The sequence below is a fragment of the Mastomys coucha genome, unplaced genomic scaffold, assembly GCF_008632895.1.
Source record: "Mastomys coucha isolate ucsf_1 unplaced genomic scaffold, UCSF_Mcou_1 pScaffold2, whole genome shotgun sequence".
NCBI classification, from domain to species: domain Eukaryota; kingdom Metazoa; phylum Chordata; class Mammalia; order Rodentia; family Muridae; genus Mastomys; species Mastomys coucha.
Genome location: NW_022196902.1, coordinates 23,449,703 through 23,464,280, shown reverse-complemented (window position 1 = coordinate 23,464,280; position 14,578 = coordinate 23,449,703). Strand labels below are relative to the sequence as shown.

General features: G+C 40.3%; 1 protein-coding gene across 3 annotated transcripts in view; it reads left to right on the top strand.

Annotated features, from left to right (window-relative positions):
• The window catches only part of Ncoa7 (nuclear receptor coactivator 7), a 187,555-nt gene that overhangs the window by 103,342 nt on the left and 69,635 nt on the right, over positions 1–14,578 (top strand). For all 3 annotated transcript variants that reach the window (XM_031380712.1, XM_031380714.1, XM_031380713.1), the window contains exon 3: positions 4,512–4,732. In XM_031380712.1, coding sequence (XP_031236572.1) covers positions 4,512–4,732 — 221 coding nt within the window. The remainder of the gene's footprint in view (positions 1–4,511; positions 4,733–14,578) is intronic.

Genomic DNA, 14,578 nt, shown 5'->3' with positions numbered 1-14,578 from the left:
GTAATAAGGCTGTACTTCAATGACCCTCACATCACCAAATGATTTTACCTCCATCGTACCTAAGCTGAAAGTTGATAGTTCTGCTGCACCAAGAAATGAATTGAAGGCTTGATTTTTGGATACAGACTTTCTATTATGGTCAAAGCTATTTGACTTGAGTGAGTGACTTTATTCTCAGCCCACAGAGAACAGATTATATTTATTTAAGAAATGCTGTAGGTATTAAGATGGTCTATCCATAAAGGCATTCACCAACTGTCTCAATGAACAATGCTTCTGCTTGGAGGGTGGCACAGACATTAGGTGAGGGTAAGAATTTGGTTCATTAGCTGTGATAATTTGGAAAAGCATTCATCTCAGAGAAAGAGTAACTTATAAAGTCCTCTTCTTCAAACTTGATAAAAGAGTTACAAACGTCAAGCAAAGCATTCAGTCTTTGTTGTTCTCTTACAAGCAACCTCCCTAGTTAATCGTCTATGTTTCTTTTGGGTATACAAATACTTTTGAAATATATCAGCTGTTCTGAAAACCATAGTATAGTGTAAAGACATGAAATAAACAATACTACTAATAGAGAGGCTGAGACAGGAAAAGCAAGATTTCAAGACCCTTATGTTATACACAGCCAGACACAGTCACAAACAAGCTGAAAGTGTATATAGATTGTACAATGTTGGACCTATTTCTCCAACTACCAAATTAGAGAGACCATTGGATGACAATCAACAAATTTCTAATTCCTCATATTTTTGGATTTCAATCAATTAGGATATATTGGTAATATTAATTTTCATATTAAGATATTAACAAAAGTAATTGTCACTTCCTGTTGTTTTTGTTGTAAGAGGTGGAATTAAGTTTGTGTGGATTTGTTGAAAGCTGACCTTCTTGCTTCTTCTAAGGTGTAGTTTTGCTCCTTATGTTGATGTTTTTCATCTATTATCCTTTGTAGGGCTGGATTTGTGGAAAGATATTGTGTAAATTCTGTTTTGTCATGGAATATCTTGTTTTCTCCATCTATGGTAATTGAGAGTTTTGTTAGGTATATTACCCTGGGCTGGCATTTGTGTTCTTGTAGGCTCTGTATGACATCTACCCAGGATCTTCTAGCTTTCATAGTCTCTAGTGAGAAGTCTGGTGTAATTCTCATAGGCCTGCCTTTATATGTTACTTGACCTTTTTCCCTTACTGCTTTTAGTATTCTTTCTTTGTTTAGTGCATTTGGTGTTTTGATTATTATGTGACGGGAGGAATTTCTTTTCTAGTCCAGTCTATTTGGAGTTCTGTAGGCTTCTTGTATGTTCATGGGCATCTCTTTCTTTAGGTTAGGGAAGTTTTCTTCTATAACTTTGTTGAAGATATTTACTGGCCCATTACCTTGGGAGTCTTCACTCTCTTCTATACCTATTATCCTTAGGTTTTGTCTTTTCATTGCATCCTGAATTTCCTGGATGTTCTGGATTAGGAGCTTTTTGCTTTTTGCATTTTCTTTGACTGTTGTGTCAATGTTTTCTATGGTATCTTCAACCCCTGAGATTCTCTCTTCTATCTCTTGTATTCTGTTGGTGATGATTGCATCTATGACTCCTGATTTCTTTCCTAGGCTTTGTATTGCCAGGGTTGTCTCTCTTTCTGATGTCTTTATTGTTTCTATTTCCATTTTTAGATTCTGGATGGTTTTGCTCATTCCCTTCACCTGTTTGATTGTGTTTTCCTGTAGTTCTTTAAGGGATTTTTTGTGTTTCTTCTTGAGGGGCTTCTAGCTGTTTACTTGTGTTCTCCTGCATTTCTTTGAGGGTGCTATTTATGTCTTTCTTAAGGTCCTGTGTCATCATCATTAGAAGTGATTTTAGATTTGAATCTTCCTTTTCTGGTGTAATGGTGTGTCCAGGACTTGCTATGGTGGGAGTATTGGTTCTGATGATACCAAGGAATCTTGGTTTTTGTTGCTTATATTCTTATGCTTGCCCCACATCATCTGATTATCTCTAGTGCTACCTGCCCTTGCTAAATCTGACTGGAGCCTGTCCTTCCTGTGATTCTGGTTATGTCTGAACTCCTCATAGTCAAGCTGTCTCTGTGATCCTGTGACCCTGGTCATGTTAGAGTCCTGGTAGTGGAGCTTCCTCTGGATGTTGTGGAACTGGCCGCGGAGCTTATGCCCAGGGTCTGCTCAGGGCACCAGCCCAAACAGGCAGGGAGAAACCTGAGCCACTGGGCTGGTGGAGTTCCTGTGTGTCTGGTCCAGCTGGTCCCAGTTACTCCCATTGTTGGGACACATGTTATGTCCTCCTCACCTCTGATCCTGGGTGTGTTCCCTAACTTTAATTTGTAGTTGTATGTGTTCATTGTGTGTGTGTATTCAGACAAGCACACAAAGAGACAAGATGTTTACTCCCCTGCACATTTTCCCATCTGTCTTGTTTTTTACACCATTTATAGAAGTAAATGAAAATCTTAGAACTGGTTTCCTTGGTGCTCAGTGAAAGATAGCATATAGCATACTTTCCCACTTCTTTTAGCTCTAGGACCCCCATCATGTATAGACTCATACATGCCTAGTGTATGCTGCCTCAGTCTTGGTGAATTCATATGTACAAAGGCTTTGTTTTCATTTCCTTGGTGTCCTCCATCGCTTTTGGCTCTTATGTGTTTTCTGCCTCCTCTTCTAAATTGTTCTCTGAGCCCTGAGTGGAGGGATTTGGTGCCAGCATCTCCTTTAGGGCTGAGTGTTCCAAAGTCTCTCCTTCTCTACGTAATGTCTGGCTGTGGGTCTCTATTTGTTGCCATCTGAGGCAGAAGCAAGCTTCTCATTGATGATGGCTAAGCAAGGCACTGATCTATGGGTATTCCATAATATCATAAGGAGTCATTTTATTGCTATTTTTTACTCTCATTTTCCTTTTTACCTTAGGTCTCTGGGCTGTCTAGTCTCAGGTTCTTGGTCACTCAAAAAGTCTTTAGATATGGATTCCATATCGAGGAGTGGGCTTTATGTCAACCAACCTTGGTTGATTACTCCCTCTTTGTACTAGCACATCTTGCAGGCAGGACACCATTATTGATCCAAGGATTTGTAGCTGGGTTGGTGTTTATCTTTCTCTTTGGGTAGTATACAGAGCACCTTCCTACCTGGACCACAGATGCTAGCTTGAAGGAGTGAAGACCCTATGTAGGTGCCAGCTTGACTTCTCCATGTTCAATAAGCTGTGTAGGTGTTGTCTTGAGTTATGGAGTCCGAGGCAAGAGAACAGTATAACAGAATGCAAACTTCAAATCTGAAGCCTCTTTTTATCCAGGCAGTTAAACATAGTACCCAGGTTCAAGATGTTAGAGGCTTTACTTTATGAAAGAACTTATGCTCTTTAGAACACAAACTTTCTCAAGGACTTGTTGACTAGAGGGTGCACACCAGTTCGTTGCAGAGCATGCATTCCTTTGGAAACTTTTGCAGGGGCTAGATTCAGTGAATGATGATTATCTTCAGCTCATACACCTTGCCTTGGGCGTAACTAAAAGCATGGAATATGTTCACTAAGTTATCAGGCAGTGCTCATATTAGTAATCACAGTGATTGCTCCTAGTGTCTGTTCCATACTGTTACTAGGCGATTTTAGATCTCAAGAGATACATCACTATAGGGCTCTTATCATCTGTATAAGGGAAGGAGTTACACAAACCAGAGTCGGGCATCATAATTCTTGATCCTGCCTTTAAGCCAGTATAAAACATGCTTCATACCTGCTTGTCTCTCAGTTCTTGGGTAGAACAGAAAACCACACTTTTAAAAACATGCATTGCCCCAAATGAGGCCTTACAGATGGGTTACTGTATCTTGATTTAATAACAATGTTCATCATTTCAGAGCCTATAGAAAAATGTCACTTTTCTTAGACCTAGAATGTATCCCATTCTTCTCTGAGATTTATTATTGTAGATGCAAAATTGAGCAAAGACCCCCCCCCCCCGGTCTTCATGTTAGAATATTTAATTGGCTAGAAAAGAAAAATAACTTGAATAATTTTATGAGACTCTGTCTTTAAACTACGATCTCCTCCTCCTCTTCCCTCCTTCCCTTTCTTCCTCTTCCTTCTTTTTAAGTGAAAACAGAACTGAGGATAAAGCTCAGTGGTAGCATGCTTGCCTATCATGTACAAAACCTGGATTCAATCCCTGGTTCTTCCGAAAGAAAGGTGGAGGAAGAACCAGGTCTGTAAGCCTGTAAGCCCAGCACTGGAGCCAATGTGTGTGCTTGCCAAGGAGAGAGAGAGAGAGAGAGAGAGAGAGAGAGAGAGAGGGAGGGAGGGAGAGAGAGAGAGAGAGAGAGAGAGGCAGAGAGACAGAGACAGAGACAGAGAAACAAAGAGAGAGAGAGGCACAGAGAGACAGAGACAGAGAAAGAATATCAGAGAGTGTTTTATGTATCAGACAATTCCATTTTAGAGTCCCATAGCATAAAATTAGGATGGCATGTAACAACTTCTTCAATGTTTTCCCTTTTTCATTCATAGACTAAAAAAGAAGAAGCAAGCCAAACAAAATGCAGAGATGGTTTCCGCTGTGGCTGCCAAGAGTCATTCTGGGAAGGATGATGCTAATTCAGTCCTTGTGGAACAAGACAAGTCCAGCATTGCAGCAGAGGTGGGACATAGCAGTGACGACAAAAAGAAAAGAAAAGCTAATCAGTTAAAGGAAATCAGGCGCACGGAACTGAAGAGATACTACAGTGTTGGTGAGTACGTGGGACACCGTGCAAGTCTTTTCTTTAAAAAGCTGTCATAGGCTGAACATGGTATCATACAACTAAAATCTCTGCACTCAGAACAGAGAGTCTGGAGGAATGGGAATCGAACCCAGCCTAAGTTACATGAGACCCTATCTCAAAACTACAACAGCAATGGCAACAACAAATTGTAATATCTTTTAAGCTAGATTTGGTCATCACAAATTTGAAGCCAACTTGGTCTATATGGGGAGCTCAGGCTAGCCTGTTCTACATGTATAGATAAGCCCAACTCTATCTCAAAAATAAACAAAACCTTCCACCCTCAAAAATTAAAATCTTTAATGATTTGTCAAAAATTATGATTTATGAGATAACATTATAATATAACAACTTTACAGCATATAGAGCAAGTACTCCATGTCCCTGGCTCTTATTGTATATGTTATATGATACAAAAGGATAGCTGTGAACTAACATACTTCACTCAGCGTTGGACATTTGTGATTTAGTAGTGTGTCTGTCACATGCTTTGTGCTGATGAACATTTTCCCTGTAGGAGAAATACACGTAGGAGAAATACACATTTTTCTCTTGTTTTTGTTGTTTTGTGAGTGTGTGTGTGTGTGTGTGTGTGTGTGTGTGTGTGTGTGTGTGAGTGTGTGTGTGTAGATGTAGTTACTAGGGATCAGAGGTTGACTTCAGAATCTTCTATTGTTCTCTCCTTTATTGTCGAGACCAGGTTTCACTGAGCCTGAAGTCACTCTCTGGACTGGCTGGCCTGCTAATTCCAGGAATCCTCCTGTCTCTCCCTCACAGCCCTGGAGTTTCAGGAGACCATCACTATGTTCAGCTTTTTACATGGATTTTGGGAATCAAAATTCAGGCCCCTAATTGTACATCAGGCACTTTGCCCACTGAGCCAGGTTTATTTCTTTTCCTTAGGGGTTATCCATAGATCCTTAAAAGTACTGATAGTAGTGATTGCAATGTTTGGAGAAGACAAGGCTAGCGTATGTCAGCTAGAGACACTAAACACAAAACCCTTCATTTAGAATAAGTCCACAATGTTTTAGAGTTTCTTAGACTAGCCATTGCTGCAAATGCACAGGAAATAATGGCTTGTGTAGCTGTACCCAGTCATACTGACTGTTCTGTCATATGCAGGTCTGAGTGTAGAGCATGCAAAGAGAGGGTATTAGGAGCCAGAAATTTGGCTTGACATTTATAGACAAAGAGAGAAAAAGATGTAGTAGTGCTCAGAGAGCATCCTGCAGCTAAAGTCATGAGATGAAGTCGTACAAAATAGTAGGCAGATCTGGAGACCCTGAACTTGGTCCAGACCCTGAATAATCTTGGTCCAGATTGTGATGGACTTGCAGAAAGACATATCTTTTACTGTGTTTACCATAGCTTCTTAATGGGCCTAGTGCTACATGCATGATGGTTAGTGTCTGCTTTAGTAGGCCCTGGAATCAATTACCCAGGATACAAGCCCCCAGGGCACATCTGCAAGGCGTTATTTAGCCTATTGTCATGCCTCCCAAGGATTCTTTGAATTAGGTTAATTGAGGTGGGAAGATCCATCTTAAAAACTGACAGCTCCATTCCTTGAACACAAGTATCCACTCTTGTCTTCTTCCTGGCTGAGGAGGCAACATGACCAGCTGCTTCAGGCTCCCACAACCTTGACTTCTCATCAGAATGGCCTTTACACTAAACTGTGAGTGTGCTTAATCCCTCCCTTCCTTAAGATGCTTTGGTGAGGTGTATTATCACAGCAGTGAAGAGGGCAAGTGACCTACTGGTAAGTTGGGGGCCATTAATGCCAAGTCATCTGCACAGTGTGCTCTTAAACACTGTTCATTCCACCCTAGTAAATGAAGCTCTCAAGTAATTAATAAGCTTACACTTAAAATTTAAAACATCAGTATACTCCACTACTTCTGAGAAGAAGAGAATTAAGAAAGTTGCATTGTGTCCTGTTTTGACTGACTTCTTGCTTTGTTAGTTTCTACTGTAGGGGAATTTGTTGAAAGTGTGTTGTTGAGTTTAAATTAACATCCCTGTCTTTACCCTGCTTGTTCATTATGACCTCATAAAATCAGTTCAGTTACCTTCTGTTCAGACTCCCTTCCTGTCTCTGTCCAGGCCAGGCCAGTTCTTGACCATTTTCATGAATGGTCAGTGCAATGCAGGATGTCCTTGACAAGCACTATCCCACCTCACTCCAATGCAGCATGTCCTTGACAAACGCTGTCCCATCTCAGTGCAGTGCAACCATTCTCTGGTGGCAGATGATTTAGACCCTATAGTGTCTCCACCTTGACAGGTGCTCTTTGTGCGTGTGTCTGTGTATATAATGTGTTCATTTGTGTGAGTGGAAGCCAATCTTGAGTGCCATTCATCACTGTCCACCTTGTATTTTGTACAGGGTCTCTCACCGGCCTATAGGTCATCTGATAGGCTAGCCTTGAAGCTTCAAAGTTCTACCTGGTTCTGTCTCGTGGTGCTGAGATTACAAAAATGGGCCACCCTACTAGACATGTATATGTATGTATGGAGGAGTGAGTAGGTTTCAAGAAACTAACTCACTCTATAGATCAGGATGGCCCCAAATTCAGAGATCCATTTGCCTTTGCGTCCTGCGTGCTGGAATTAAAGGCATGTGCCACAACCTCCAGGCCAGGCATTTTTTTATATAGGTACTGAAGATTGGAGCTCGGGTCTTCATACATACAAGGCAAGCACTTTACTCAGTTACCTCCTTATCTTGACAGATGTGTTTTAAATGTTCATTCTGTAGAAGACCGAACATATAGATGAATGAATACTCTTGTATTATTTGGCTCCATTTCTGGACAATTCTACTGGTTATTGGTTAACATTTAGTTGAAATTGCTCTGTGGTTTTCTTTGTTAATAGTAAGAGATGCCATTATGTCATCCCTCAGGAATGACAGTGATGGTCACTGGCTTGGAGATTTTGGGGAATTTCATCAATTGAACCCAGTGCTGGGATCAAACCACTGGGTGGGGCACTAAATTTCAGGCTTCGTTTGCTCTAACCACATTTGACCATAGTTGACAAATGCCTACTCAGCCCACTCAGATTTGATTAGCCTCAGAGTCTGTTGCCTTTGAGATCTCATCCCAGGGTGTAGTTCTGTACCACTAGGGGGAGCGTTAGACCTTGAGCCAAGAGTCATTACTGTTCCAGATGGCTGCTGCCTCTTTCTGTGTTGCTCCTCTGTGGCCGAACAGTGAAGAGACTTGACAGTGGGACGATCTTGTCTGCTAAGGATCTAGATTTGCCTCAAAGAAAATTGGGGGGAGCTCCATTATTTCCAGGACGAATTTGAATTGATGAAGGCAGGCTGCACTGATCAGAGACAAGCCCTTAGGGAAATGAAGTGCTAAAGGACAGATTCTGCTCACAGGAAGAGCAGTATATGGTAATTAGTATAGTGCATGAGGAAGAAAAAGAGCAGTCAGTACCATGACAAATTTGAAACCTCAAGAATGAGGAAGGATTTTATGATGGATTTTGTATTTAGAGATGTGATTTTGAAAGTCTAAGTAGTTTCCTCTCAAGAGACCTAGAGATGCCTGTTTATGCATCTCTACAGATGTGAGGGGAAATCAATAAGTAAAAGAAGCGATCCCAGGTACAGAGGCAAAAAGGAGCTAATGGTGCTAAGTGACAACATGAACTCAGAAGTGCATAATAGAAAAGGTATAGGTGAGAGTTGTCTGATCTGGGTACAGAAAGTGTGAAGCAGTCTGCCATCTGCCCGCCTGCCTGCCTGCCTGCCTGCCTGCCTGCCTGCCTGCCTGCCTGCCTGCCTGCCTGCCTGCCTGCCTGCCTGTCCTTATCTTAAGACAGGGTCTCACTCTGTAGCTCTGGCTATCCTGGGATACACTATGTAGAGTAAGCTGACACAATTTCCCTTCTAAATCACACAGGTAGAATGGGACTATGAAAAAGCCATAGATTTCAATGTAGGACCATTCTTTACTTGAAATATGTCTATGGAAGTACAAGGGTAAGAAGAGATGGATTTTATGTCAGGAAAATAAGGCAATTTGGGATAAGGTATATTATTAAAACAACATAATATATTAATTAACACAAGTACTAATGCCAGGGATCCTGGAGAGGAATTTAGAAATGTTAAGAGATTTTATTTTATTTTATTTTTTTCAAGACTGTGTTAGTTTGTGTAGCCTTGACTGTCCTACCAGGCTGTTCTTGAAGTCATAGAGATCCACCTGCCTCTACCTACTGATTGCTACGATTAAAAGCATGCATCACCATCTCCCACCTACTTTAAAAGAATATTATTTGGGAAGCCATTATAATGAAGATAAAGGACTCATTTGAAAGAGCTTAGCATTTTGTGATTGCCAAGGCCAAAGATATGTCATGAATGTAGCTCACCTTCCCAGCCCCTCCCCTTTCTCTCACCCCCTTTCCACTTCCTGCTCTCCATCCTTCTACACTTCCTTTCCTTTACTGTTTCTTTCTTTCTTTTTTCCTGAGATGCCATTGTGTAATCCCAGGCTGGCCTTAGATTCATGATAATTCTGCTGAGCTTCCCTGTGTGTGGTTGAATGTGTTTATCTTAACATCAGCCTCATGTAGTTTCTTATTTAACAAGCCTGTCGTGTCTACTGCATTCATTACAGTTTTCCATCCTGCATTCAAAAGAAGACTAACAAGAAAAAGTTAAAAAACTGAAATTTTCTACTGAGCCTTTGCTGTAGATTCTTTGTTTCTCATGACAATATGAAAGCAGCCAACAACCAGGTTCTTTCCCACAGTGGCAACCTCAACATTTTTCCACACAACTTGTCACTTTGTCTGAGGGTTTTGTTTTTCTTTTTAAAACCACATGGGTAAGTTTCATATCTGTTATTTGACTTCTGTTTCAATTCACAGGCTTAGAAGTCAAGGTTATATTATTTTTATAAGTTTATTTCCAAACATAAATAAGCCAGACCATTAGTATATGATCTTCAGCTCAGGAGTGGAAAACTTTCTTGTCCTTTCGGCTTTAAAGATTAGAAGGATATAGGATTAAAATAGACTTTTATGTGAAAAGAATATGTCAAGAGCCTAAGGGGATGGGAATGAGTCTCAGAGGTAAAGAACGTGATTGGAGGCCCAAGACTTAGTTCACTTTCTAGTCCAAGACCATTACCTAAGCAATATTGTTGTAAAATAACCAGGAATGTCACTAAAAAAGGAAAGTGACAAGTAGGAAGATGTCAGATGTGGGGGAACACTGAAGGAAGGGTCTGAGGGAAAAAAAATTCCACATTCTGCATGAAAAGACAAAAACCATGGTAACATCACCAGGGGAAAATATGTTATTTCTCTGTGCAGAAACCAAAGTCCTGTATTTTATTCAAAGTCATTTAATGATGATAATATTTTCATTAATTTATTTATTCACTTTACATCCTTTTTTTCTCAGTCCTGCCTTCTCAAGCCCCTCCTCCACCACTCCCTCCCTTTCTCCTTAGAGAAGAGGAAATCCCCAAGGATACTAAGCTGCCCTGGCACGTCAACAGGACGAAGTGGGAAGTGGCCTTTCCCACGGAGGACCAACAAGGCAGCCCAGCTTGTTTGTTGGTTGATTGTTTCGTTTATGTTCATTGATGTCTTATCTGTAAGTGTGTCTGTGTGAGGGTATCAGAAATCCTAGAATTGAAGTAATTGGAGTTACAGATAGGCGTGAGCTGATCTATGGGTACTGGAAATTGAACTTGGGGCCTTTGGAAGAGCAGCCAGTGCTCTTGACCACTGAGCAATCTCTCCAGCCCCATGACTTTAATTTTTATAATAATAATAATAATAATAATAATAATAATAATAATAATAATGATAGTTATTATTATTATTATCTTTCTTTAAAAGCAAGCCTTTTTTGGGCCACACTGACCCAAAACTCTTAAACTCAATTCTTCCTTCTGTTTCTGCCTTCTGAGTAATTGAAACTACATACATGTGTCACCACATCTGGCTTTATTATAAAATCTTGAATCTATTTTATTTTATCTTATAAAGTCTTGAACTTCAGTGATCTAACTTTTTGTTTACCTAGTTTCATTTAGTTAACTTTGAGCTCTTGTTTCTCTCCTTGTAGACTGCTTTTCTAGAATTGACTTGTCTAAGGCATCCCTATTTTACATGTTCACTCAAATTTGCATGGGGATTAAAAGATAGAACTGGGCTAATATGTTGTCTATTTGGTGCCTAGCGTAAACTAAACCTGCCCAACAGGTATTTATAAAGACATCTGGCTTCTCTCACTGGTTTATAGTGATGATTTTACTCTACACTAAATGCGCATCTTTTTATTATATGCTGCAGTGTCTTAATTACTATAGCTTTACAAAAGAACAGGCTGGCTGGGCGGTGGTGGTGGCGGCAGACGCCTTTAATCCCAGCACTTGGGAGGCAGAGGCAGGCAGATTTCTGAGTTCGAGGCCAGCCTGGTCTACAGAGTGAGTTCCAGGATAGCCAGGGCTATTCAGAGAAACCCTGTCTCAAAAACAAAACAAAACAAAACAAAACAAAAAACAGGCTGTATGGTTTGAATTATTTCTTCTTTTTGCTATTATCATGCTAAGTTTATTGCCAGGTATCTTCTTGGTAGACAGAACTATGCCTGGAACTTTCCCAATTCAATTTCTATTACAGCTGTTGAGTTTGAGGCCAGCCTGCTCTATTTAAAATCTTATAAATTTTGGCATTCTTGTGATAATGTTGGTTCTTTAGAAAGAAAATTAACTATATAATAACCACTTTTGCTTTTCATACTTAAAACCCTTATCCTTCACTTAGACAGGGACTCCAAAGTAACTGCATATAAACCCTGATGTAGAGATTCTTAATTGATATTGGCTGGTGTTTTCTTTTTACTTTTTCTGCTTTTTATTTTACTGTGGTTCCAGGGATCAAACCCAGCCTTATTCATACTAGGCAAGTTCATTACCATTGAATTACATTGCCAGTCCACTGTTTATTTTTCATAATTGCTTTTGGTTTATGATTTGAAGTCTTGTCTCTGTTTACAAAGGTCTAGTTTAAGAGAATTTAATTTTCCACAATAGCCTGGTTAAACACACAGGTATCTGGAGCACATTCCAGTGTTTCTGCATTATACTGCTATAACAGTGAACCCTGCTTTTTATTTATGTGGTTTCCAAACTATCTCCATGGTCCCTACTGTTTCTGAGTTTATGTCCATTCCAAAGTTAGGGTTTTTTTTTTTCTTTATGAATAACTAGATTTGGCTTCATATGACACTACGTTGTTACTTAATGTCATGGGAGAGTCCATATCCAGGAGCCTTCCAGGCTTTGCTGGAGTTGCTCTTAAGGAATTGTTCTCAAAGCACATGGGGAGATGGAAAACACGCAATGCTCCATGCACGATACCTGTGGGATCTCTTGATCCTCCAGTGGACTCTTTCTTCAAAAAGCTTAGGGCTAAGCCGTTCCTATAAACTAAGATTCAGGATGACTTTAAGTACTTAGCCAGCCACTGTGGACCTGTAAGCATAACACTATTCTTGGGGAGCTATGAACAAAGTAGTCTCCTATTTACTCATCCTAGATAAGGAGCTAAGGATAGCCCAACATAGCAAAAAATGCCACCAAAGTCCACCTTTGTGAACTCATGTGTCTATTGGAGTTACATATCGGAATATATATGAGAGATTACTTAAATGATCAGGGATAACTCAAAGGTATCTACATTGTCTAAGGCCCGCCCAGTATGCCTGACAGCTCAGGAAAGCTAGGATCCTAGTGCTTTCTGCTCACCACGCCAGAGAAGTCTCTTTCTCGGTGGCTGGTGCTGTTTATGTAACTAGCGGGAGGTTAAGGCAGTTCCTTCTACTTTTAGTTTTCAAACAGTTGTAATGTTGTTGCTATTACTGTAGGGTTTTTTTTTAATGCAGTGGAATTTATCAGATGGCTTTGGTGGTGAGAGGGGCATGTATCCAAATGATCAACAAGGTTTTTTTTTTTACTTTGCAGTGAGTTTTAATAATCTGTCATGTCAATACCACATGACTACATTTCTGGAATGAAACCTCTTTGATCATGCCTTGGAATTTTTAACACTCAGCGTTTAGGCTGATGGCTGTTTAGTTAACGTCATTTGCAAGTGACTAATGATAATGGCAGCTGCACCTACTCTGTGCCTGGCTCTGAGATTCAACCCGCATCACACACATCTTACTGCTTCCTCAATGGTATTATCAGGCAGTTGCTTATGCTATAGTTGTCAAACTTGAAACAGACAGTTCTTTATAGTATAGCTTGTTGACTTGACACAGACAGTTCCTTATGGAATAGCTAGTAGGCTTGACACAGACAGTTCCTTATGGAATAGCTAGTGGACTTGACACACACAGCTCTTTAAGGTATAGCTGACAGATTTGATGTAGAACACTTTCAAGTTACTTGCTTTCTATCGTGCTGCCATTGGAACCGGCTCATTTTGATCTCAAAGTGAAATTGTATTCAGATGTTTGGTGACGTGAATGAGCTGGCACATGATTTGATTTCTTGGTTAAAGGCATTAAACTGTTACTGTTGAATGCATCAATTTCCAGTATTGGGGCATGCTGGTTATAGAACGGGGCTCCCTTTCTTTATGTTTCCTCTCGGACTCCCTCTTCTTGGATGCCATTTAAACCATCTTTCCTCAGTAGAATGAGTGGTGAGGCTACGATTTCATTATCTAGACTTACATCCTGATAATCTTATCTTTATTTAAAATCTTGAGAACATTTAAGGCTACACTTAGCTAAGGGTAGCCCTCAGATTCTGTGTAGCCAGTGCTGACCTTGACTGTTTGATCCTCCTGCTTCAACCTCCCATAGTCTGAGATTACAGACATACAACACCACAACCAATTTACACATTGTCAGTGATTATACCCAGGGTCTCTTGCAAGCTAGGAAAGCATTCTTCCAACTGAACTACATTCCCATCTCAAACAAAACAGGGACTCATATAGACCATTTTCATTTTATCCTGTGGATAAATCTAGTAAAATGTTCAGAATAGTTTTTTGAGGAACACAGAGTTGACTGCTTCTTCTGTCCATAGGCACATTTTTTTTATTTGCTACAAATCCTTGAAATAAGAGGGCGAGTTTTAATTTGGGTAGGTATAAAGGGGCTACAAGGAAGCCGAGGGCTGGAAGTGGAGGTAAGGTCATTGGGAGACCGGTGCATCTTTGAGGATAATCATAGGTTCTCACCTTCAAAGCTGGACTGGACTTCAATCGGTCCTTTCCTGTGGATGTACCTACCCCTTCCTAGCTCTTATGAGGATCAGAACCCTCTTACCTGTGGACTCTGAATTTCAGAGCTTGTCTTGATTAAATTCACTGGGATACAGAGTTGACCATCTTTCTATCTAACTGTGAATACAATTTAGGAAGTAAAGTGGAACTTTACATTGTGCTGCTGTGGACAGAGATGATTATAATTTTTAAAATTGGCCACTTACTTTCTGCTTTGTTTGGCCAACCGTAGAGCATTTTGTTTGGATTGTAGCTTTGACAGGTGCCTGTAATTTTTCCAATGTAATGTTATTGTGTTACCCACAGACATGTCTGGGAAGTTCATCTGTATCAGGAAGTTTCTTTTTCCTTATGTATCAGATGACATTGTGACAACTCAAATACATCAAAGACCACTTCCTTTGAGTTCTACCTCAATGATTTCACATTTGTAGACTCTGGTAATAAGGGGGTATGCGCGCGTGTGTGTGTGTGTGTGTGTGTGTGTGTGTGTGTGAGTGTGTGTGTGTGTGTGTGAGTGTGTAT